Source organism: Nerophis lumbriciformis, linkage group LG16 (assembly GCF_033978685.3).
Source record: "Nerophis lumbriciformis linkage group LG16, RoL_Nlum_v2.1, whole genome shotgun sequence".
NCBI classification, from domain to species: Eukaryota; Metazoa; Chordata; class Actinopteri; order Syngnathiformes; family Syngnathidae; genus Nerophis; species Nerophis lumbriciformis.
The window spans coordinates 24225495-24250815 of record NC_084563.2 but is presented as its reverse complement, the minus strand read 5'-3'; the positions used below and the strand labels follow the sequence as shown (position 1 = coordinate 24250815).

The window sequence follows — 25321 nt, the reverse complement described above, 5'->3', positions numbered from 1 at the left end:
CGCACCGGCCGAAAATGCGTAATAAAGAAGGAAAAAAACATATATAAGTCGCACTGGAGTATAAGTCACATTTTTGGGGGAAATTTATTTGATAAAAGCCAACACCAAGAATAGACATTTGAAAGGCAATTTAAAATAAAGAATAGTGAACAACAGGCTGAATAAATGTACGTTATATGAGGCATAAATAACCAACTGAGAACGTGCCTGGTATGTTAACGTAACATATTATGGTAAGAGTCATTCAAATAACTATAACATATAGAACATGCTATACGTTTACCAAACAATCTGTCAGAGGTGGGACCAAGTCATTGTTTTGCAAGTCACAAGTAAGTCTCAAGTCTTTGCCCTCAAGTCCGAGTCAAGTCCCGAGTCAAGACAGGCAAGCCCCGAGTCAAGTCCAAAGTCAAGACTGGAAAGTCTCAAGTCAAGTCCTAAGTCCTGCATTTTGAGTTTCGAGTCCTTTCAAGTCCTTTTAACCACAGACTAATATATTAACACAGATTGTGTATGCTTTTCAAACGCTGTATTTATTTATTAAAACAAGTGCATTTTAAATTGCAGGAAAGAAAATTGTGCTGACATTGCACTTTATAATAGCACTATTAACCAGTCATTTTAAACATTAACTCATTCCTTTACAGAACAAACACATTGAAAAATAAAGTGCAAATGTACTTATTTGTACAAAAGTGTTAACATTGAAAAAACATGACATATACGTGAACATAACAAAAAAGTTGTACTTTTTATATGTCAGGGCCCTATGCTGCATTGCATTTGCAAAAGACCAAATTAGCCAAGAGTCTGTCAGTCATTTGTGCACGATGGGGGCGTAGTATGATGCCACCATGGCTGAAAACTCGCTCCACTGGAGCACTGGAGGCAGGCACTGCCAAGACTCTCATGGCCACTCGGAACAGTGAAGGAAGAGTCTTCATGTTCAATGCCCAGAACAAAAGGGGGGAGAGAGTTGTTTTGGGTTGGTGCACTACTTGTAAGTGTATCTTGTGTTTTTTATGTTGATTTAATTAAAAAAAGAAGAAAAAAAAAAATCATTTCTTGTGCGGCCCGATACCAATCGATCCACGGACCAGTACCGGGCCGCGGCCCGGTGGTTGGGGACCACTGAGGTAAACAACCAACAGTATGTCAGAAAGCTAGCTAAAACGGTACACATATTCATAATATAGTATACATTTTAACTGACCTTTATTTTACTATTTTTGTCTTTTTTTAGGTGGCTAAAATACGCGGTGCTACTGACCGCCGTCTAACGTTACGTGTGATATATTGACTAACGTAACCCTGCTTAAAAAAAATCACTGAACAAAAAGTATGAATAAGGTAGTGAACTGCAACAGAGTCCCGTGTTTGCAATAACGTTATAACGTTAGCAGTGAGTTTACAGCCTCACTGATTTAACTACACAGCAAATAAAAGTCACGTTACTTAGCCAATAAACGTTATCTTACATTCAAAACTTACCGTTCTTTGTGCAACTTCAAATGCCGGACGAAGTTGGAAGTTGTTGCCTCTCCATCAGTAATTTTCGAACCGCATGTGTTGCATACTGCAAACCGTTTTGTGTTGACCACCTCGTAATTTTTATACCCAAACGAAATTATTTTAGGTATCATTTTTTGTTCACTGGTGTGTGGTTTGGAGATGTCTTCTTCGTTGGTTGTCCTGAAATTTGATTGGATGAATGCTGTGTGATGAAAACAAAGTAGATCTAATTTGATTGGCTGTTGTACTGAGACCACACCAGCTGACACACGCAACGCTGATAGACAAGTACACAATGAAAAATACGGAGCGCTCCCGAATAACTTTTTCATCTTTGGGTTTTGGGGAAAGTAGCAAGTCATGTCAAGTCATGTCAATTCAAAAGCCTCAAGTCCAAGTGAAGTCACAAGTCATTGATGTTAAAGTCTAAGTCGAGTTGCAAGTCTTTTTACATTTTGTCAAGTCGAGTCTAAAGTCATCAAATTCATGACTCGAGTCTGACTCGAGTCCAAGTCATGTGACTCGAGTCCACACCTCTGCAATCTGTCACTCCTAATCGCTAAATCCCATGAAATCTTATACGTCTAGTTTCTTACGTGAATGAGCTAAATAATATTATTTGATATTTTACGGTCAAGTGTTAATAATTTCACACATAAGTCGCTCCTGAGTATAAGTCGCACCCCCGGCCAAACTATGAAAAAAACTGCGACTTATAGTCCGAAAAATACGGTAAATTAATGCTCTCTACAAAATCATACTGAGCATAATCAAATGGCACTACTTTCTCTCGACGAAATAGCAGCATCTTAGACAGTTTTTTAAAATGAATGCATTCTCCTAGCAGGCAATATTCCTTATTTAACTCATGACGATTCCCGTGCCAAATTTTGTGTTGGTTAGATTTTTTTTTTTTTTTTTGCACCATGACTAGGGAAGGTTGTTTGCATTGGATCATATAAGTAAATTCTCTGCACATATGTGTTCTGAGCATAACAAAGGGCATTAACCTGATTTAACTGTGTTGTCCACTTGATGGCGACAAAATACCAGCATCTAAGGCAGTTTTTAAACTGAATGCCATCTTCGAGCGGGCAATATTCCTTATTTAACTCATGATGTTTCCCGGGCCAAATTGAAGACGTCGCCGGGCCGCACTTGGTCTGTAGGCCGTAGTTTGGACACCGCTGTAATCTAAACGTTTATTATTAGTAGTATTAGCGCCTATTGCAGTGGTTATCAAACTTTTTTCACCAAGTACCACCTCAGAAAACAGTTGGCTCTCCAAGTCCAAAACCGCAGTCCTGAGGCTCTATGTGGGTCTTTGTTCTGGTAATTGGTGAAGCTAAAAGTCCAGTGCCAGAGGAACTCGGGATCCGCGAGGGTGATACAGTAAAAGCAAGTCAGATAGATGAGAAGGCGCAAGACCATTAAGACATTTAAAAACTAATAATAGAACTTTAAAATCGACCCTGAAGTGGACGGGGAGTCAATGCAGCGATTTTAAAACTGGTGTTATGTGCTCCCGTCCTCTGGTTCGACCAGAGCAGCTCAGTTTTGTAGTAATTGTAGACTTCTGATATTCTTTTTGGAAAGGCCAGGGAGTATTACAATAGTCTAAAGGACAGAAAACACAAGCATGCATTAGCACCTCCGTGTTGGCCTGAGAGAGAAACAGACGGACGGACTCTGCCCATGTTCTTAAGATGATAATAACACCATATTTTTGTAATATTTTCAATATGTGGGATAAAAGTCAGCTCAGAGTCAAAAATCACGCCCAGATTTTTTATAGACTGTGTTGGTTTAAAATATTGTTATTTTAATAAAAGTTTCTCCCTCTGGTCTTTAGGAAATTCACTGCCGTCCATGACTTGATGTCTACAACGCAGTTGAAAAGGTTCCTATTGGTCCCATCCTTACTTTAGATCAACACAAAACGTTGAAAGAGCCATTTTTGACCAAAAATATAAAAAACAAATCTGTCTGGAACCGCAAAAAATTAAAAGTCTTATATAAGTGTTATAATGAAGGCAACACATAATGCAAGTGTTTATATTAGCTGTTATAGCCTACTGTCAAAATGACTTTAAAAGTCTTATAAGTGTTTTAATGAAGACAACACATAGCGTCCGTGTCAATAATAGCCTATTATCAAAATGACTATGTGTCGCAGGCTAAAGCAAATCTTCGTTGACAGAAATGTTGAAATGTAATATTTATTCTACACATTTTTACAACATTAGAAAACATTAGTAAATCAGAGGCTACTCAGAAGGTGAGATAACTCCTGGAAATTACTGGCTTTTCATGGCCAAAGGTATAGATGTGTGTCCGAGTTAAAGGAAACGGCAGGCTGTCTTCTTCTAATGGATTTATTACAATCTTTGCAAGTTAGGTAATGTTTGCTGTGGTCTGGAACAACATGGCACACAAACAACTATGAGAAATGCAGCCAATATTACATACAGATAACATGTTATGAGACATGCAAATATAAATTAAATACACAGAGTACATAAGTAAAGGAAATTAAATGAGCTCAATTATACCTACAAATGAGGCATAATGATGCAATATGTACATACAGTTAGCCTACATACCATGTTAGCATTGATTAGCTTGCAGTCATGCACTGACCAAACATGCCTGTTTAGCACTCCAACAAGTCAATAACATCAACAAAGCGCGCCTTAAAACATAAAATGTTTGGTGGACAAAATGAGACAAAGAAGGAGTGGAAAATTTTACATGTAAACAAACTGTTGCATCACAGTCCACGCTATGGTCAGTTCAAGAACCGCCGCAATTTGTAGGACAAAACGATGTTCACCAAATACTCTCATCAGTGAAGCATACATACAAACATATTAAACAGTGGGCTTTCTGACAATTGGGAAGGTTCGTGTTGTGTTTGTCTTCAAACAAAGAACATACTAAAACCAAAAAAAAAATTCCCCCCCCACATTTTTTTCCATTTTCATTCCTTTTTTAAAAATGCTCCACAGAGCCACTAGGGCGGCACTAAAGAGACCCCTGCTTTAGATGATCAGATCTCCTTCCAAACTGATATGAAGCTTTCAGGTTTGGATCTGATCACACTGCACGCTGATATCGACACCAACATCGCCCCCTTGTGGTGGAAAATTATAATGGTCTTCTTTCCACGTGCTCCAATCTTCCTGACATTTTAAACGGTGGGTCGGGGTATTGGGAGGCACGTAACTGCATGCGACTTAACCCAAAGGTTTACTTTTTGTGATTCAAGTAAAGATTAAAGCTGCAAGCAGCGATGGACGGGACCGACTTTGAGGCCTCATAAAATCCAAACCAGAGCAGTAATTAAAACTCTTTCCTCAACTTTTAATCAGAAGGGTTCAATCTCTCTCTTGTGCTAATTTGAAGCCGACACAACAAACGCGCTCAGAGGAGATAATGTTTGAAAAAAGGTCACTGTTTTTACACAACTTCTGTTTTGAAGGGGGAATTGCAAACTTCCTGTAGATTTTTGCTGGGGGTTGTGAGTGTATGAAATATAGGTCTAAGTGAGACCTACATAGAGGTTTTTGTCAACATTCCTACTGGGAGTTACAGGCAGTTTTGTCTGTGTTTCCTTCCTAGGGGGCGCTAGAGCGCAATTTTGAGTTTTGGGGTTTGGTTTTTTTGATTAGAGCGCAATTTTCGCCAGTCCTGATGTGTATGTCCAATTTGGTGAGTTTTGAAGCATGTTAAGGGGGTCAAATTACAGCTCAAAGAGGCGGCGGTATAATAATAAAACGCTAGAAATACAATAGGGTCCTCTGTCCCAAAGGGACTCGGTCCCTAAAAATGTTTATTTTGGGACTATTTTCACTGGCAGGGTGATCCATGATTCTGATGTTTACTGCAAGATCTGACCGTGTGTGTGTGTGTGTGTGTGTGTGTGTGTGTGTGTGTGTGTGTGTGTGTGTGTGTGTGTGTGTGTGTGTGTGTGTGTGTGTGTGTGTGTGTGTGTGTGTGTGTGTGTGCAGGCGGACCACGAGTACGCCATGAGTGTGGCGGACAACATGAAGCAGCTGTAAGTGGGCCCCGCATGATGGGATGCTGTTACCGTGGCAACAGACGTCTTCATTTCCTGTGCTCTGTGCCTGGTGTGTGTGTGTGTGTGTGTGTGTTTGTATTTCTGTCCCGGTGGGACCAAGAACCTGACATTTGATTCACGCTGTGGGGTCCGGCTCGACCACAGCATTCACATCAATAGAAAGTGGGCTCTTTTGAGGCCTAAAAAATGGAACGATCCCCCTGGAGACCAATTTTGTGTGTGACGAGTGGCCAAACATAAGCACTGCAGTGTGCGTGTCGGTCCCCACAAGGTCTAATGCGTGTGTGTGTGTGTGTGTGTGTGTGTGTGTGTGTGTGTGTGTGTGTGTGTGTATATATCATGTGAACACCTTCTCGTCTTCTCTCTGTCGTCTTCCCTCCCCTGAACGTCTTCTCGGCCGTCCTATGGTCTCCAATAACAGGCCGGTCATGTGACTCTCCTTCTCCCTGCTCAGTTTTCCAGTAGAGATCCAGTCCGGTCTGTTGGAGGTGGTGTCTCCATCGGTGCACTTCTATCCAGACTTCTCACGCCTCAGAGAGTCTTTTGGAGACCCCAAAGAGAGAGTGAGGTCAGAGACGCTCCTTTCTTTAGATTTTTTTATCATCCCAGCAAACAAACCACAAATGTCCCGGTCCTGGTTCTTGTGGTTCTGGTCTGGCTGCTTGTCCAGGTGGAATCTTCCAAACTAAACACACACACTTCCTTTGAGGTCAATGTGGGGACTGAGATGACTTCATTGTTGTTGTAGAGCAGGGGCGTCCACACGTTTTCCACATAGGGCCACAATCTAAGAATCCAGGGACCATTTTGATATTTTTCATTACCAAAACCAATACTATAGATTTTTTTGGGGCGTTTTGGGCTCCCCTAAAGTTTGGTCCCTGCGATTCAAAAGGGTCTCTGTCATAAAAATTAACTTTTTCCCATTATATTTCTCCTGTTTGCTCTTTTATTCCACTTTTTTATGTTTTTTATTTTTTTAAGCATATTTAAAATGGAAAAACGACCTGTGGGCCACAAATGGCGCCCCCGGGCCACACTTTGTGCCTTAGAAAGAGTGTGATTGCACACGTTGACTAGTCACATGACCACATTTTGTCCAGGTGGAGGAGCAAGCAGAACCTGGACTACTGCTTCCTGATGATGTACGCTCAGTCCAAAGGCACCTACTACGTCCAGGTAGGACACGCTGACCTTTGAACCCTCTCTGCCGCAACAACACTGACCCGTGGTGACCCGTGTCTCAGCTGGAGGACGACATCGTGGCGCGGCCCAACTACTTGACCACCATGAAGAACTTCGCTCTGCAGCAGCCTTCGGAGGAGTGGATGATTCTGGAATTTTCTCAGCTCGGCTTCATCGGTGGGTCTCTTCCTCTTCCTCTGATTGACAGGTTGTCGTCCCCCCCCCGTGCCCCCCCATTACACAAACCAAACTAACAAAAGACAAAATGATTTACAATAACAACAATTAATTAGCAAAAAACAAAACAACTCTTAATTACTTGTAACTAAATTAATAAAAACTAAACAACTTACAATTACACAAACCAAAAAATGTACAAAAGACAAAACAACTTGCAATTGCATGAATCAAACTAACAAAAGACAAAACCATGTACAATAACAACAATGAATTAGCAAATAACAAAACAACTTACAATTACACAAACCAAAACAAATACAAAGCCATTGTAGCCATTAATCCTGGCTTCCTCATTTTGTTTAGAAAAATAAATAAAAATCAGCACAAATTATTTTATTTGTGTTTGTTTGGCAGCTTAACTTTTTGTTCATGTATTGTGCTAAGTTAATGTTGCTGATCAATAAGAATTTATTATTACAAATGTTATTTTATTTATTGTTCTTCTTTTTTTTTTTACTTTTTGTTTTGTTTTATTTAATTATTTAATTATTTATTTCGGGAGGGGCTGAGGGGGGTCTGTTTTCTCAATACCTGTATTATGATTTCTCTATCAAAAGAATAAATAATTGTTTGTTTTTTTAATAATGAAAAATATATATATTTTACAGTTATAAAAACAACACATTATATTTGGAATATATATAGAAAACATTTCATTATTTCTGGAATATGTATGTATACAGTATATACATGTATGTATATGTATATACTGTATATGACAAATGACAAATACCACTAAACTGTCATAAATCTTCTACAAATACAACTAAACTGTCATAAATATTCTACAAATACAAACCCCGTTTCCATATGAGTTGGGAAATTGTGTTAGATGTAAATATAAACGGAATACAATGATTTGCAAATCCTTTTCAACCCATATTCAATTGAATGCACTACAAAGACAACATATTTCATGTTAAAAAAAATTTGCAAATAATAATTAACTTAGAATTTCATGGCTGCAACACGTGCCAAAGTAGTTGGGAAAGGGCATGTTCACCACTGTGTTACATCACCTTTTCTTTTAACAACACTCAATAAACGATTGGGAACTGAGGAAACTAATTGTTGAAGCTTTGAAAGTGGAATTCTTTCCCATTCTTGTTTTATGTAGAGCTTCAGTCGTTCAACAGTCCGGGGTCTCCGCTGTCGTATTTTACGCTTCATAATGCGCCACACATTTTCGATGGGAGACAGGTCTGGACTGCAGGCGGGCCAGGAAAGTACCCGCACTCTTTTTTTACGAAGCCACGCTGTTGTAACACGTGCTGAATGTGGCTTGGCATTGTCTTGCTGAAATAAGCAGGGGCGTCTATGAAAAAGACGGCGCTTAGATGGCAGCATATGTTGTTCCAAAACTTGTATGTACCTTTCAGCATTAATGGTGCCTTCACAGATGTGTAAGTTACCCATGCCTTGGGCACTAATGCACCCCCATACCATCACACATGCTGGCTTTTGAACTTTGCGTCGATAACAGTCTGGATGGTTCGCTTCCCCTTTGGTCCGGATGACACGATGTCGAATATTTCCAAAAACAATTTGAAATGTGGACTCGTCAGACCACAGAACACTTTTCCACTTTGCATCAGTCCATCTTAGATGATCTCGGGCCCAGAGAAGCCGGCGGCGTTTCTGGATGTTGTTGATAAATGGCTTTCGCTTTGCATAGTAGAGCTTTAACTTGCACTTACAGATGTAGCGACCAACTGTATTTAGTGACAGTGGTTTTCTGAAGTGTTCTTGAGCCCATGTGGTGATATCCTTTAGAGATTGATGTCGGTTTTTGATACAGTGCCGTCTGAGGGATCAAAGGTCAGGGTCATTCAATGTTGGTTTCCGGCCATGCCGCTTACACGGAGTGATTTCTTCAGATTCTCTGAACCTTTTGATGATATTATGGACCGTAGATGTTGAAATCCCTAAATTTCTTGCAATTGCACTTTGAGAAACGTTGTTCTTAAACCGTTTGACTATTTGCTCACGCAGTTGTGGACAAAGGGGTGTACCTCGCCCCATCCTTTCTTGTGAAAGACTGAGCATTTTTTGGGAAGCTGTTTGTATACCCAATCATGGCACCCACCTGTTCCCAATTAGCCTGCACACCTGTGGGATGTTCCAAATAAGTGTTTGATGAGCATTCCTCAACTTTATCAGTATTTATTGCCACCTTTCCCAACTTCTTTGTCACGTGTTGCTGGCATCAAATTCTAAAGTTAATGATTATTTGCAACAAAAAAAAATGTTTATCAATTTGAACATCAAATATGTTGTCTTTGTAGCATATTCAACTGAATATGGGTTGAAAATGATTTGCAAATCATTGTATTCAGTTTATATTTACATCTAACACAATTTCCCAACTCATATGGAAACGGGGTTTGTACAACTAAACTGTCATAAATATTCTACAAATACAACCAAACTGTCATAAAAAGCTAGCATGCTAATGATAGAATGCTAACAATTGTTAAACAATTAAAAAGGTGTGCGTGTGTGCAGGTAAGATGTTCAAGTCCTCAGACCTGTCCCTCATCGTGGAGTTCATGTTGATGTTCTACAAAGACAAGCCCATAGACTGGCTCCTGGACCACATCATGTGGGTCAAAGTTTGCAACCCCGAGAAGGACGCGGTGAGTTTCCTCCGCCCAGCGCTCAAAGTCTGTTCCTCAACGGTCTTCTGGTCCTCAGAAACACTGCGACAGACAAAAAGCCAACATGAGGATCCGCTTCAAGCCGTCCCTCTTCCAGCACGTGGGCACACACTCCTCCCTGGCCGGGAAAATCCAGAAACTCAAGGTGAGGCCCTCAGGTGAGTGGAGTGCGAGCAGGAGTCACATGACGTCCCCTTGGTCCAGGACAAGGACTTTGGCAAGCAGACCCTCCACAAGGGCCACGCCAACCCCTTGGCCGAGGTGACCACCAGTCTGAAGACCTACCAGCACTTCACGCTGGACAAGGCCTACCTTGGAGAGGACTTCTTCTGGGCCTTCACCCCTGTGGCCGGGGACTTTGTACGCATCCGCTTCTTCACACCCGTGCGCATCGAGAGGTCGGTACCCCGCCAACAAAACCAGTTCTAGAGACCCTCGGCTTGGTCATGTGTTTATAGTCCGGGTGATGTCCAATGATAGCAAATGGTGCGCTAATTGCCAGCTAGCGATTAACGTTTTAGTCGTCAGCTAGCAATTAGCGCTCTCGTTGTCAGCTACAACTAAAACAGCTAGCGTTGACGCTAGCTGTTTTAGTTACCAGCTAGCGATTAGCTCTCCTGTTGCCAGCTAGCAATTTGTACTCTGTTTGCCAGCGAGCGAGTAGCGCTTTAGTTGTCAGCTCGCAATATGTGCTCTAGTTGCCAGCTAGCGAATTATGACCTAGTTCTCAGCAATTGGTGTGCTCGTTGCCAGCTAGCGATTAGTGCTCTTATTGTCAGATGGCGATTCATGTTTTAGTTGCCAGCTATCAATTAGCCATGTAGTTGCCAGCTAGCGAATAACATTTTTATTTGCCAGCTCGCGATTAGCCTTCTAGTTGCCAGGTAGCAATATGTGCTCTAGTTGCCAGCCAGCGATTAGCACTCTAGTTGCCAGTTAGCCATTAACGTTTTAGTTGCCAGCTAGCAATTAGTGCTCTTATTGTCAGATGGCGATTACTGTTTTAGTTGCCAGCTAGCAATTAGCCCTGTAGTTGCCAGCTAGCGATTTGTACTCTATTTGCCACTTAGCAATTAACGTTTTAGTTGCCAGCGAACAATGAGCGCTCTTGTTGTCAGCTACCAATTGACATTTTATTTGCCAGCTCGCGATTAGCCTTCTAGTTGCCAGGTAGCAATATGTGCTCTAGTTGCCAGCCAGCGATTAATGCCCGATAGTAAATGGTGCCCTAATTGCCTGCTAGCGATTAGCGCTCTAGCTGCCAGCTAGAAATTAACATTTTAGTCGTCAGCTAGCAATTAGCGCTCTAGTTGCCAGCTAGTGATTAACGTTTTCGTTACCAGCTAGCAATTAGTCATCCTGTTGCCAGCTAGCAATTTGTACTCTGTTTGCCAGCTAGCGAATAGCGCTTTAGTTGTCAGCTCGCAATATGTGCTCTCGTTGCCAGCTAGCGATTTATGCCCTAGTTCTCAGCAATTGGTGCGCCTGTTGCCAGCTAGCGATTAGCGCTCTAGTTGCCAGCTAGTGATTAACATTTTCGTTACCAGTTAGCAAATAGTGCTCTCGTTGCCAGCTAGCGATTTATGCCCTAGTTCTCAGCAATTGGTGCGCCTGTTGCCAGCTAGCGATTAGCGCTCTAGTTGCCAGCTAGTGATTAACATTTTCGTTACCAGTTAGCAAATAGTGCTCTCATTGTCAGATGGCGATTAATGTTTTAGTTGCCAGCTAGCAATTAGCCCTGTAGTTGCCAGCTCGCGATTTGTACTCTATTTGCCAGTTAGCAATTAACGTTTTAGTTGCCAGCGAGCAATTAGCACTCTCGTTGTCAGCTAGCGATTAACATTTTATTTGCCACCTCGCAATTAGCCTTCTAGTTGCCAGTTGTTTATCTGTATATAGCGATATATAAATAATAATGTCAGTGTTTATCTGTAAATAACAATATATAAATAATAAATGTCAGTGTTTATCTGTAAATAACAATATATCAATAATAAATGTCAGTGTTTATCTGTATATATACCTACTCAGTGGCCTAGTGGTTAGAGTGTCCGCCCTGAGATCGGTAGGTTGTGAGTTCAAACCCAGGCCGAGTCATACCAAAGACTATAAAAATATCATAATAAATGTCAGTGTTTATCTGTAAATAACAATATATCAATAATAAATGTCAGTGTTTATCTGTATATAGCGATATATAAATAATAATGTCAGTGTTTATCTGTAAATAACAATATATAAATAATAAATGTCAGTGTTTATCTGTAAATAACAATATATCAATAATAAATGTCAGTGTTTATCTGTAAATAACAATATATGAATATTAAATGTCAGTATTTATCTCTAAATAAAATATATAAATAATAAATGTCAGTGTTTATCTGTAAATAACAATATATCATAATAAATGTCAGTGTTTATCTGTAAATAACAATATATCAATAATAAATGTCAGTGTTTATCTGTATATAGCGATATATAAATAATAATGTCAGTGTTTATCTGTAAATAACAATATATAAATAATAAATGTCAGTGTTTATCTGTAAATAACAATATATAAATATTAAATGTCAGTATTTATCTCTAAATAAAATATATAAATAATAAATGTCAGTGTTTATCTGTAAATAACAATATATCAATAATAAATGTCAGTGTTTATCTGTATATAGCGATATATAAATAATAATGTCAGTGTTTATCTGTAAATAACAATATATAAATAATAAATGTCAGTGTTTATCTGTAAATAACAATATATCAATAATAAATGTCAGTGTTTATCTGCATATATACCTACTCAGTGGCCTAGTGGTTAGAGTGTCCGCCCTGAGATCGGTAGGTTGTGAGTTCAAACCCAGGCCGAGTCATACCAAACACTATAAAAATGGGACCCATTACCTCCCTGCTTGGCACTCAGCATCAAGGGTTGGAATTGGGGGTTAAATCACCAAAAAAATGATTCCCGGGCGCGGCCACCGCTGCTGCCCACTGCTTCCCTCACCTCCCAGGGGGTGATCAAGGGTGATGGGTCAAATGCAGAGAATAATTTCGCCACACCTAGTGTGTGTGTGACAATCATTGGTACTTTAACTTTAACTTTAACAATATATAAATAATAATATCAGTGTTTATCTGTATATAGCGATATATCAATCATAAAAGGTCTGTGTTTATCTGTAAATAACAATATATCAATAATAAATGTCAGTGTTTATCTGTAAATAACAATATATCAATAATAAATGTCAGTGTTTATCTGTAAATAACAATATATCAATAATAAATGTCAGTGTTTATCTGTAAATAACAATATATCAATAATAAATGTCAGTGTTTATCTGTAAATAACAATATGTCAATAATAAATGTCAGTGTTTATCTGTAAATAACAATATATCAATAAAAATGTCAGTGTTTATCTGTAAATAACAATATATCAATAATAAATGTCAGTGTTTATCTGTAAATAACAATATATCAATAATAAATGTCGGTGTTTATCCGTAAATAACAATATATCAATAATAAATGTCAGTGATTATCTGAAAATAACAATATATCAATAATAAATGTCAGTGTTTATCTGACATTTATTAACGTTTTAGTCGTTAATAAAAACGACTAAACTTGTGATTTAGGGCTATATAAATAAACATTGATTGATTGATTGATAAATAACAATATATTAATAATAAATGTCAGTGTTTATCTGTAAATAACAATATATTAATAATAAATGTCAGTGTTTATCTTTATATAGCGATATATAAATAATAATGTCAGTGTTTATCTGTAAATAACATTATATCAATAATGAATGTCATTGTTTATCTGTAAATAACAATATATCAATAATAAATGTCAGTGTTTATCTGTAAATAACAATATATGAATATTAAATGTCAGTATTTATCTCTAAATAAAACATATAAATAATAAATGTCAGTGTTTATCTGTAAATAACAATATATCATAATAAATGTCAGTGTTTATCTGTAAATAACAATATATAAATATTAAATGTCAGTATTTATCTCTAAATAAAATATATAAATAATAAATGTCAGTGTTTATCTGTAAATAACAATATATCAATAATAAATGTCAGTGTTTATCTGTATATAGCAATATATAAATAATAATGTCAGTGTTTATCTGTAAATAACAATATATAAATAATAAATGTCAGTGTTTATCTGTAAATAATATATCAATAATAAATGTCAGTGTTTATCTGTATATAGCGATATATCAATCATAAAAAGTCTGTGTTTATCTGTAAATAACAATATATCAATAATAAATGTCAGTGTTTATCTGTAAATAACAATATATCAATAATAAATGTCAGTGTTTATCTGTAAATAACAATATATGAATATTAAATGTCAGTATTTATCTCTAAATAAAATATATAAATAATAAATGTCAGTGTTTATCTGTAAATAACAATATATCATAATAAATGTCAGTGTTTATCTGTAAATAACAATATATAAATATTAAATGTCAGTATTTATCTCTAAATAAAATATATAAATAATAAATGTCAGTGTTTATCTGTAAATAACAATATATCATAATAAATGTCAGTGTTTATCTGTAAATAACAATATATCAATAATAAATGTCAGTGTTTATCTGTATATAGCGATATATAAATAATAATGTCAGTGTTTATCTGTAAATAACAATATATAAATAATAAATGTCAGTGTTTATCTGTAAATAACAATATATCAATAATAAATGTCAGTGTTTATCTGTATATAACAATATATAAATAATAATGTCAGTGTTTATCTGTATATAGCGATATATCAATCATAAAAAGTCTGTGTTTATCTGTAAATAACAATATATCAATAATAAATGTCAGTGTGTTTATCTGTAAATAACAATATATCAATAATAAATGTCAGTGTTTATCTGTAAATAACAATATATCAATAATAAATGTCAGTGTTTATCTGTAAATAACAATATATCAATAATAAATGTCAGTGTTTATCTGTAAATAACAATATATCAATAATAAATGTCAGTGTTTATCTTTAGATAACAATATATCAATAATAAATGTCAGTGTTTATCAGTAAATAACAATATATCAATAAAAATGTCAGTGTTTATCTGTAAATAACAATATATCAATAAAAATGTCAGTGTTGATCTGTAAATAACAATATATCAATAATAAATGTCAGTGTTTATCTGTAAATAACAATATATCAATAATAAATGTCGGTGTTTATCCGTAAATAACAATATATCAATAATAAATGTCAGTGATTATCTGAAAATAACAATGTATCAATAATAAATGTCAGTGTTTATCTGACATTTATTAACGTTTTAGTCGTTAATAAAAGCGACTAAACTTGTGATTTAGGGCTATATAAATAAACATTGATTGATAAATAACAATATATTAATAATAAATGTCAGTGTTTATCTGTAAATAACAATATATTAATAATAAATGTCAGTGTTTATCTTTATATAGCGATACATAAATAATAATGTCAGTGTTTATCTGTAAATAACATTATATCAATAATGAATGTCATTGTTTATCTGTAAATAACAATATATCAATAATAAATGTCAGTGTTTATCTGTAAATAACAATATATCAATAATAAATGTCAGTGTTTATCTGTAAATAAAATATATCAATAATAAATGTCAGTGTTTATATGTAAATAACAATATATCAATAATAAATGTCAGTGTTTATCTGTATATAGCGATATATAAATAATAATGTCAGTGTTTATCTGTAAATAACATTATATCAATACTGACTGTCAGTGTTTATCTGTAAATAACAATATATCAATAATAAATGTCAGTGTTTAAATGTAAATAACAATATATCAATAATACATGTCAGTGTTTATCTGTAAATAACAATATATCAATAATGATTGTCAGTGTTTAAATGTAAATAACAATATATCAATAATACATGTCAGTGTTTATCTGTAAATAACAATATATCAACAATAATGCTCCCGAAAAGGTTCCTGGTCGCTTGGAAAAATCCCACCGAGCTAGGAGGAACTCGGAAAGGTTCCTGAAGAACTAAATGTACCTGGGTAGTTTTTGGTGGAAACACAGGGGGAACTTTATTTATAAGTGGGGAAGTTCCTGTGGTGGAAAAAGGGTGTGTTGAGTGTTCATGCCGGGACACTAAAGTCACCTTTCTCACCAAAACGTCTCTCTTCAGGTACTTCTTTCGCAGCGGGAACATCGAGCACCCGGGAGACAAACTCTTCAACACGTCCGTAGAAGTTCTCCCTTTCGATGTGAGTTTGTGCAGCGAGTCAGCAGATCTCTGCGGACGCTCCACTCTGACGTGTGGTGTCTTCTAGAACATCCAGGCAGACAAAGAAGTCCTGGCGGACGGGAAGGAGAGGAGCCAACAGTACCATCGCACGGAGGACGGCTTCATCAGAATCGGTACCTGCACCTTCTAGTCTGCACTTAGTCTGATGAAGAACTGTTGGGGTTGTGGGGAGCTCACCAAGCATGAAGGTGCTTTTTAATGCACTTAAAGGCAGGAACACATTGCCTTTTATTGCCTTTTATTATTTAAGAGCATTGCCTTGTAATGTTGCTGCGTGGGAGTGTGTGTCAGAAGCAATGAGACACACTGTGGTGCGTGGACACTTCCCAGACACCAGGACTATCCCATTAGTGCTCACGTGCTTCCTGAGCGGGAAGAGCGCCTCTCACAGGAAGCACGTGGACCACCACCAATGCTGAGCGACAACCGCGACAAAACCCAACAGCTTTACTTAATGGACTTTGATTGAAGGCAGCGGCTCTTCATGAACCACCAACATCCTGCTCTGGCCACAAATACAACTAAACTGTCATTAATATTCCACAAATACAACTACTCTGTCATGAATCTTCCACAAATACAACTAAACAGTCATAAATCTTCCACAAATACAACTAAACTGTCATGAATATTCCACAAATACAACTAAACTGTCTTAAATATTCTACAAATACAACTAAACTGTCATAAATCTTCCACAAATACAACTAAACTGTCACAAATCTTCTACAAATACAACTAAACTGTCAAAAAATCTTCTACAAATACAACTAAACTGTCATAAATCTTCAACAAATACAACTAAACTGTCATAAATATTCTACAAATACAACTAAACTGTCATAAATCTTCTACAAATACAACTAAACTGTCATAAATTGTCTACAAATACAACTAAACTGTCATAAATATCCTACAAATACAACTAAACTATCATAAATCTTCCACAAATACAACTAAACTGTCATAAGTCTTACAAAAATACAACTAAACTATTATAAATATTCTACAAATACAACTAAACTGTCATAAATCTTCCTCAAATACAACTAAACTATCATAAATCTTCTACAAATACAACTAAACTGTTGCAAATATTCTACAAATACAACTAAACTGTCATAAATCTTCCTCAAATACAAGTAAACTATCATAAATCTTCTACAAATACAACTAAACTGTCATCAATCTTCTACAAATACAACTAAACTGTCATAAATCTTCCACAAATACAACTAAACTATCATAAATCTTCTACAAATACAACTAAACTGTCTTAAATCTTCCACAAATACAACAAAGCTGTCATAAATCATCTACCAATACAACTAAACTGTCATAAATATTCTACAAATACAACTAAACTGTCGTAAATATTCTACAAATACAACTAAACTCTCGTAAATATTCTACAAATACAACTAAACTGTCATAAATCTTCTACAAATACAACTAAAATAATAAATAATAAAATAAATCTTCCACAAATACAACTAAAATAATAAATAATAAAATAAAATAAATCTTCCACAAATACAACTAAACTGTCATAAATCTTCCACAAATACAGCTAAACTGTCCTAAATCTTCCACAAATACAACTAAACTGTCATAAATCTTCTACAAATACAACTAAAGTGTCATAAATATTCAACAAATACAACTAAATGTCTTAAGTATTCTACAAATACAACTAAACTGTTGCAAATATTCTACAAATACAACTAAACGGTCATAAATATTCTACAAATACAACTAAAATAATAAATAATGAAATCAATCTTCCACAAATACAACTAAACTGTCATAAATCTACAAATACAACTGAACTGTCATAAGTATTCTACAAATACAACTAAACTGTCATAAATATTCAACAAATACAGCTGAACTGTCATAAGTATTCTACAAATACAACTAAACTGTCATAAATATTCAACAAATACAACTAAACTGTCATAAATTGTCTACAAATACAACTAAACTGTTATAAATCTTCCACAAATACAATTAAACTGTCATAAATCTTCCACAAATACAACTAAACTGTCATAAATCTCCTACAAATACAACTAAGCTGTCATAAATCATCTACCAATACAACTAAACTGTCATAAATATTCTACAAATACAACTAAACTGTCGTGAATATTCTACAAATACAACTAAACTGTCGTAAATATTCTACAAATACAACTAAACTGTCATAAATCTTCTACAAATACAACTAAACTGTCATAAATCTTCTACAAATACAACTAAACTGTCATATTTTACAAATATTAACAAAAGGCTAAGAATTTTACAATTACATAAATCAGATTAACAGAGTACAAAAAATTACAATTAAACAAGCCAAAAAAACCTACTTGCAGGTACGTAAACCATATTTACAATATACAAAACAACTTATAATTACACAAACAAATTAACAAAATACAAAAAAAACCTATAAATACACAAACAAATTAACAAAATACAAAACAACTTATAATTACACAAACAAATCAATGTAAGACACAAAACAACTTACATTTACACAAAACACATTTAACTAAAACAAAACAACGTATAATATAGTAATCAAATTAACAAAAACAAAACAACTTAGAGTAAACAATTTCACAAAAAACAAAACAACTTATATTTACACAAACAAATTAACAAAACACAAAATAACTTGTAAATAAAGTAAACAAATTAACAAAAACAAAATAACTTATAAATAAAGTACACAAATTAACGAAAACAAAACAACTTATATTACAGTAAACAAATTAACAAAAACAAAACAACTTATAATTACAGAAACCAAATAACAGAAACAAACAACTCATAACTACACAAACCATAAAAATAAAAATACAAAACAACTTATAGTTACACAAACAAATGAACAAAATACAAAATAGCTTACAATTACACAAACCAAATAACAAAAACAAATAACTTACAATTACACAAACCAAATAACAAAAACAAACAACTTCTAATTACACAAACAAACCAACACAAGAGACAAAACAACTTACAATTACGCAAAACAAATTTAACAAAAACAAAACAACGTATAATTATAGTAATCAAATTAACAAAAAACAAAACAACTTAGAGTAAACAATTTCACAAAAAACGAAACAACTTATATTTACACAAACAAATGAACAAAACACAAAATAACTTATAATTAAGGTAAACAAATTAACAAAAGCAAAACAACTTATATTTCAGTAAACAAATTAACAAAAACAAAACAACTTATAACTATAGTAAACAAATTAACAAAAACAAAACAACTTACAATTACAGAAACCAAATAACAGAAACAAACAACTCATGACTACACAAACCATAAAAATGAAAATACAAAACAACTTATAGTTACACAAATAAATTAACAAAATTCAAAATAGCTTACAATTACACAAACAAATAACAAAAACAAAAAACTTACAATTACACAAACCAAATAACAAAAACAAACAACTTATAATTACACAAACAAATCAACATAAGACACAAAACAACTTACAATTACACAAAACAAATTTAACAAAAACAAAACAACGTATAATTATAATTATAGTAATCAAATTAACAAAAAAAAAAAACTTAGAGTAAACAATTTCACAAAAAATGAAACAACTTATATTTACACAAACAAATAAACAATACACAAAATAACTTATAATTAAAGTAAACAAATTAACAAAAGCAAAACAACTTATATTACAGTAAACAAATTAACAAAAATAAAACAACGTATAACTATAGTAAACAAAATAACAAAGACAAAACAACTTACAATTACAGAAACCAAATAACAGAAACAAACAACTCATAACTACACAAACCACAAAAATGAAAATACAAAACAACTTATAGTTACACAAATAAATTAACACAATTCAAAATAGCTTACAATTACACAAACAAATAACAAAAACAAATAACTTACAATTACACAAACCAAATAACAAAAACAAACAACTTATAATTACACAAACAAATCAACATAAGACACAAAACAACTTACAATTACACAAAACAAATTTAACAAAAACAAAACAACGTATAATTATAATTATAGTAATCAAATTAACAAAAAACAAAACAACTTACAATTACAGAAACCAAATAACAGAAACAAACAACTCATAACTACACAAACCAAATTAAAAAAAATACAAAACAACTTATAACTACATAAACAAATGAACAAAATACAAAATAACTTACAATTACACAAACCAAATAACAAAAACAAATAACTTATAATTACACAAACAAAATGAACAAAAAACAAAACAACTTATAATTACAGTAAACAAATTAACAAAATACAACAAGTTATAATTACACAAGCCAAATTACGAAAGTTGTATTTGTTGAGTTGAGTTGAGTCAGTTGATGAATTGACATAGCACATTTAAAAACAAGCCCAGTTGGCCAAAGTGCTGGACAAACTTAAGAAAAGGGGCACATAGTGTCACGTTTACATGTTAACACGGAAGGATGAATAAAATACGATAGTAAAGTATACCTACAAAAAAGTGCAGAATATATCACCTAAAATACTCAAATGTAACAAATAAATAGAAGAGGATGAAACAAGAAATAAAACAACCAAGATATTCTGTCTAATTGGATTTGAACGGCAGGGAGTAAAAATATGATAGATTCATTCAAGGTTGTTTCACTGAGAAGGCTCTGGTTTTTATAAGTGTTTATTCTGCAGAAAAAGGGCAAAAGGATGAAGCAGTGGCTAAATTGGGTAATACTAGCACTCGCACGAGCCTCCATGGTTACAGCCCAGCCTCAACACTGGCAGTTATTACAGCATATGATGATAAATCATGACTGGCTTTACAAGTGCTATGGATTATGTACAAACCCCGTTTCCATATGAGTTGGGAAATTTTGTTAGATGTAAATATAAACGGAATACAATGATTTGCAAATCCTTTTCAACCCATATTCAATTGAATGCACTACAAAGACAAGATATTTGATGGTCAAACTCATAAACTTTATTTTCTTTTTGCAAATAATAATTAACTTAGAATTTCATGGCTGCAACACGTGCCAAAGTAGTTGGGAAAGTGCATGTTCACCACTGTGTTACATCACCTTTTCTTTTAACAACACTCTGTAAACGATTGGGAACTGAGGAAACTAATTGTTGAAGCTTTGAAAGTGGAATTATTTCCCATTCTTGTTTTATGTCGAGCTTCAGTCGTTCAACAGTGCGGGGTCTCTGCTGTCGTATTTTACGCTTCATAATGCGCCACACATTTTCGATGGGAGACAGGTCTGGACTGCAGGCGGGCCAGGAAAGTACCCGCACTCTTTTTTTACGAAGCCACGCTGTTGTAACACGTGCTGAATGTGGCTTGGCATTGTCTTGCTGAAATAAGCAGCGGCGTCCATGAAAAAGACGGCGCTTAGATGGCAGCATATGTTGTTCCAAAACCTGTATGTACCTTTCAGCATTAATGGTGCCTTCACAGATGTGTAAGTTACCCATGCCTTGGGCACTAATACACCCCCATACCATCACACATGCTGGCTTTTGAACTTTGCGTCGATAACAGTCTGGATGGTTCGCTTCCCCTTTGGTGACACGATGTCGAATATTTCCAAAAACAATTTGAAATGTGGACTCGTCAGACCACAGAACACTTTTCCACTTTGCACGAGTCCATCTTAGATGATCTCGGGCCCAGAGAAGCCGGCGGCGTCCTGGATGTTGTTGATAAATGGCTTTCGCTTTGCATAGTAGAGCTTTAACTTGCACTTACAGATGTAGCGACCAACTGTAGTTACTGACAGTGGTTTTCTGAAGTGTTCCTGAGCCCATGTGGTGATATCCTTTAGAGATTGATGTCGCTTTTTGATACAGGGATCGAAGGTCACGGGCATTTAATGTTGGTTTCCGGCCATGCCGCTTACGTGGAGTGATTTCTCCAGATTCTCTGAACCTTTTGATGATATTATGGACGGTAGATGTTGAAATCCCTAAATTTCTTGCAATTGCACTTTGAGAAACGTTGTTCTTAAACTGTTTGACTATTTGCTCACGCAGTTGTGGACAAAGGGGTGTACCTCGCCCCATCCTTTCTTGTGAAAGACTGAGCATTTTTTGGGAAGCTGTTTTTATACCCAATCATGGCACCCACCTGTTCCCAATTAGCCTGTTCACCTGTGGGATGTTCCAAATAAGTGTTTGATGAGCATTACTCAACTTTATCAGTATTTATTGCCACCTTTCCCAACTTCTTTGTCACGTGTTGCTGGCATCAAATTCTAAAGTTAATTATTATTTGCAAAAAAAAAAAAGTTTATCAGTTTGAACATCAAATATGTTGTCTTTGTAGCATATTCAACTAAATATGGGTTGAAAATGATTTGCAAATCATTGTATTCCGTTTATATTTACATCTAACACAATTTCCCAACTCATATGGAAACGGGGTTTGTACATACATCCAGGCATTTCCTACCACTCTGAGCCTGCCCAGCAATGGAGTTGCATCACAGGGAGATAGAGGCCTAAACAAAGACCTAAAATCTGTGATGTAAGTGCTCCGATAAAAAGGTAAACATGTGAGGCTATAAGCTACTAGGAGCTAGCAGTTATACAACAGCGAAGCACCCAATAACACTCAAGCTATCCATCCATCCATCCATCCATTTTCTACCGCTTATTCCCTTTTGGGGTCGCGGGGGGCGCTGGAGCCTATCTCAGCTACAATCGGGCGGAAGGCGGGGTACACCCTGGACAAGTCGCCACCTCATCGCAGGGCCAAGCTAGACATACAAAATAGCTATCCTCAATTCAGTGCTTGATTTCCTGTTTAACTCAAGAAAACATTCTCCACTGTGACTACATATGGTATCATTTGCCTATGAGATTGTTATAAGTGCGCCTCTGCACAACATTAAATCCATTATAGAAAATGAAAAAAATATATAAATCAACTTACAACAACAAATAACTTTATTAACATGGTTTTTGGTCTGTAACAAAAATGATTTGAAGTGCCTGAAATAAAAATAAATGAAAAGTAATACCTGTTTGAACTATAAACTATATATATAAAACCCAAAACCTGGGTGTTGTTGATAAATGGTTTTCGCTTTGCATAGGAGAGTTTTAACTTGCACTTAGAGATGTAGCGACCAACTGTAATTACTGACAGTGAGTTTCTGAAGTGTTCCTGAGCCCATGTGGTGATATCCTTTACACACTGATGTCGCTTGTTGATGCAGTACAGCCTGAGGGATCGAAGGTCACGGGCTTAGCTGCTTACGTGCAGTGATTTCTCCAGATTCTCTGAACCCTTTGATGATATTACGGACCGTAGATGGTGAAATCCCTAAATTCCTTGCAATAGCTGGTTGAGAAAGGTTTTTCTTAAACTGTTCAACAATTTGCTCACGCATTTGTTGACAAAGTGGTAACCCTCGCCCCATTTCATGGAATCTACTTTTATACCCAATCATGGCACCCACCTGTTCCCAATTTGACTGTTCACCTGTGGGATGTTCCAAATAGGTGTTTGATGAGCATTCCCCAACTTTGTCAGTCTTTTTTGCCACTTGTGTCAGCTTTTTTGAAACATGTTGCTGGCATCAAATTCCAAATCAGCTAAATTTGCAAAAAATAACGTTTTCCAGTGTGAACATTAAATATCTTGTCTTTGCAGTCTATTCAATTGAATATAAGTTGAAAAGGATTTGCAAATCATTGCATTCTGTTTTTATTTACCATTTACACAACGTGACAACTTCACTGGTTTTGTACTTTTCTCCGGCAGGAATGTTCCAGAAGGGCATTGCCGAGGGGGAGGTGGATCCCACCTTCGGGCCCTTGGAGGCCATGCGCCTCACCGTGATGACCGACTCCCCGGTTTGGATCATCCTCAGTGAGGTGAGGCCACACGCACCTGCTAACATGCTAACAAGCTGACATCCACACATGTCCTCCATCAGATCTTCATCAAGAAGGCGGAGTGAGGGTCCTCCTGCTCAGTCAACCTCCGCCTGATCGCTTCCCCACCACGGTGCGACGGCGCCGCCCTCTGGTGGAGCTTTGCCACTGCAAGTCAGACAAGACAGAAAACGGCGAGGCGCCCAGACAGGTGTTCTCTGCGAAACCACCGCCATGGCTTAAGCGGGACCTTCTCAAGACGGAGGCCGGTTTGCGGCGGAGACGTGGACATGCGTGGTGGAGGATCAACAAGATGGCGTGTGCCTTTTTTTTTGAAGGGCTGCTGTGGGGCCCCGGGGGAGCCCGGAGACATCCTGCAGACATCCTGCCTGTCAATAAGACGTGCTCCTCATGAGATCATGGCGGAAGTCAGATGCTATCTGCTCCGCTTCGGGCGGAGAGCATCACGTGACACCCGCTCTCAATAAACACTTTGTACTGGTGCTCCATGCCGCCAGGACCTTTCTGCTCTTTTCTTGGCCACTTTCCTGTCACGTCAACAGTAAAATAGGAATTATTACATGAAGGGTCTGCACATTGGTGTTCTTCTTCTGGGAGATGTTCTCCACCAAATAATTAGCTTTAAAGTAGTAAAAAAAACACGTTGCCTTTATATTGAAGCTGTTATCATATACAGTCGTGGTCAAAAGTTTGCGTACACTTGTAAAGAACATAATGTCATGGCTGTCTTGAGTTTCCAATCATTTCTACAACTCTTATTTTTGTGTGATAGAGTGATTGGAGCACATACTTGTTGGTCACAAAAAACATTCATGAAGTTTGGTTCTTTTATGAATTTATTATGAATCTACTGAAAATGTGAGCAAATCTGCTGGGTCAAAAGTATACATACAGCAATGTTAATCAATCAATCAATGTTTATTTATCCATCCATCTTCTTCTGCTTATCCGAGGTAGGGTCGCGGGGGCAGCAGCCTAATCAATCCATCCATTTCCTACCGCTTATTCCCTTCTGAGAATAGCTGGAGCCTATCTCAGCTACAATCGGGCGGAAGGCGGGGTAGACCCTGGACAAGTCGCCACCTCATCGCAGGGCCAACACAGATAGACAGACAACATTCACTCTCACATTCACACACAATCCACTTTCTTTATTATAGCACATTTTGTTAAGTCTTGGCAAAAATGAGGACTCAGATGCAGAAGAGAGACAATTGACTCAGACTTTATTTAATTAGTTTTCTTTGCTATCTCTTGGACAGAGTGATTAAACAAAGTGGCTACAAAATCTATCTATGATAACTAGAGGGTGTGTAGCATAGGACATAAGG

At 36.0% G+C, this 25321-nt stretch overlaps 1 protein-coding gene across 2 annotated transcripts in view; it reads left to right on the top strand.

The window, feature by feature from the left end:
• mgat4b (alpha-1,3-mannosyl-glycoprotein 4-beta-N-acetylglucosaminyltransferase B) overlaps positions 1–24710 on the top strand; it is a 64795-nt gene extending 40085 nt beyond the window's left edge. For both annotated transcript variants that reach the window (XM_072914905.1, XM_061976841.2), the window contains 11 exons: positions 5523–5569; positions 6048–6161; positions 6697–6772; positions 6841–6955; positions 9524–9654; positions 9713–9820; positions 9880–10073; positions 15917–15995; positions 16062–16149; positions 23857–23969; positions 24032–24710. In XM_072914905.1, the coding sequence (XP_072771006.1) occupies positions 5523–5569; positions 6048–6161; positions 6697–6772; positions 6841–6955; positions 9524–9654; positions 9713–9820; positions 9880–10073; positions 15917–15995; positions 16062–16149; positions 23857–23969; positions 24032–24055 (1089 nt within the window). In that variant the 3' untranslated portion in view covers positions 24056–24710. The remainder of the gene's footprint in view (positions 1–5522; positions 5570–6047; positions 6162–6696; positions 6773–6840; positions 6956–9523; positions 9655–9712; positions 9821–9879; positions 10074–15916; positions 15996–16061; positions 16150–23856; positions 23970–24031) is intronic.
• The last annotated feature ends 611 nt before the right edge of the window (positions 24711–25321 follow it).